General features: G+C 45.2%; 1 protein-coding gene across 1 annotated transcript; it reads left to right on the top strand.

The window, feature by feature from the left end:
* The first annotated feature begins 351 nt into the window (after positions 1 to 351).
* LOC126946449 (embryonic testis differentiation protein homolog B-like) lies at positions 352 to 1,661 on the top strand. Its single transcript, XM_050776744.1, has 2 exons — positions 352 to 382; positions 1,306 to 1,661. The coding sequence occupies exon 2, from the start codon at positions 1,355 to 1,357 to the stop codon at positions 1,532 to 1,534; it is 180 nt and encodes a 59-aa protein (XP_050632701.1). The 5' UTR covers positions 352 to 382; positions 1,306 to 1,354; the 3' UTR covers positions 1,535 to 1,661.
* The last annotated feature ends 201 nt before the right edge of the window (positions 1,662 to 1,862 follow it).

The following is a 1,862-nucleotide window of genomic DNA, read 5'->3' on the forward strand; positions in this document are numbered from 1 at the left end:
TCTACACAAAGAAGAAATTTTAACGAAGGAATTCTGCACAAGCCAGGAAGAAGTTCTGAGGTCAGGATAGTTGAGTGTTTCATCCAGGAAAGAGACACGCAGATGGCGCCCAGCCACAGGATATACCTCCTTCCTCACCCAGCAAATTTCCTCACCCTATTGAGTCCTGAACCAGAAGGAAGCCAGGTGATGGTGGCCAGCATTTGAATCTTGCAGACTGTTGGCAATTGTGAGTCACTATAGTAACCATGACTTCACTTGGTACCGAACCAATAAGGCCCTGGGACTCAGGGAAAGAGAAAGAGTGCCAAAGCGTGTTTCCTCTTACTGTTTACCCTCTGGTCCAGATCGTTCTTAAAAAGCAATCTGAGTGGCCTGACAGGTAAAATAGCCTGATATACCAAGATCATAAAGCATCCTGTTGTGCCATTACCTAACTAACTTATCTGATAAACCCCAACCCTGTTTGGTAATCGGGGGAGGGTATGGGAGAGTCATTTGTTCAAACTGATACAGAGACACTATAGAGGAGTGGGTAGGAGCACAAGGCTTCAGATACAGGCTTTCTCAGTTCCAGTCTCACCTCTCTGTAACCTTGGGCAAGTCCTTTAATCTCTCTTGGGAGCCCAAAATTGAGAACACAGTTGGCATCCACCCCTGGCCTTGGCATTGTGCCAGATTCAAATAAAATACCACACAGCATTTTTGGGGGTGAGATAGGGTCAGGTATCAGAGGTGAGTACAATCTTTAAATCACTGAGATTACATTCCCTACATGGAAACTCAGCAGGATGGGCCTTAGAAACAGAACTAGGTATTGCTTGAGAATGTACAGTTTATTTCTTACACAGGGGGTTGGAGTAAGAGCCATACCTGCTTCACCAATGATTTTCAAAGGAGACAGAGGTGAGAAGAAGGCAGCTCTGCAAAAAAGCAACATAAAATCGAGTTAAAATTAGTGTGGATATAAGAACGCTTGAGTTTAAGCTAGTGCTTCGAGTGCAATCTAACAAGTCTGTGTGTGTCAGATGAAGATCGGGTTGATGCAACAGTGTGTCCTTAATGTTCCGGGTCCCATCAGGCTCCTATACAGCCCCATGTGTGAGACAGATTGAATAAATGATATAGTTGGCATTTCAAATCAGAAGATGGCCCAAAGCAATCGCCTGTGACTACTGCTGGTAGCTGAGTGTGTTTGTGTGTGTGTGTGTGCACGTGCGTGTAATATGTGGCTGTGTCGGTGTGTGGCAGTGAAGAAGAGGTCCCAGGTCCACTTGATTACCTGGAATTCACCATCTTTTTCAGGCTTTCTTTGTTGAGCTGTCTTCCTGAGGTTGTTTGGAGCCGCTGTGTCATGGATAAAGAACTCCCAAAAGCCAGTGCCAACAAGCTTGCGCTGAACATCAAGAAGCCTGACAAGTCCTTCAAATGCAAGAAGCCCACCAAAAATGTGCTGGTCTTTTTAATCAACAGACAACTGGGCAGGCACAGAAGTGACATCGACCTGTCAAGGTGGCTATGGATGCTGTCATAAAGCAACTCCAGGGTGAACATGGCTTTGGACAAAAGTCATGTGGCTTATGTGCTGAGGCCTGCCCAGAATTTTGAGAAATTAAATATAATTAGAACAATAAACTCCTCCCATGTTTGAGCCATTAAAACAGAGTCTGTCATTTCATTCTTTTGGGTTGGATATATGTTTGCTGACAGGGCTTAGTTGGGTTACACTGGAAGGGGCTTCTGTTCATCCTAACACACAGTGCAGGGGTGCTCAGACACGGAGCAGAGGGTGAGATCATGTTGCACAAAAGATGTCCCCCACCATCAAACTGAAAAACACTGTGAAGTCGTAGTGATGTAGT

This window comes from Macaca thibetana, chromosome X, assembly GCF_024542745.1.
Source record: "Macaca thibetana thibetana isolate TM-01 chromosome X, ASM2454274v1, whole genome shotgun sequence".
NCBI classification, from domain to species: domain Eukaryota; kingdom Metazoa; phylum Chordata; class Mammalia; order Primates; family Cercopithecidae; genus Macaca; species Macaca thibetana.

Excerpts from the sequence above, each read along its gene's own strand:
- LOC126946449 (XM_050776744.1), top strand. The coding sequence starts at position 1,355 with ATGGATAAAGAACTCCCAAAAGCCAGTGCCAACAAGCTTGCGCTGAAC.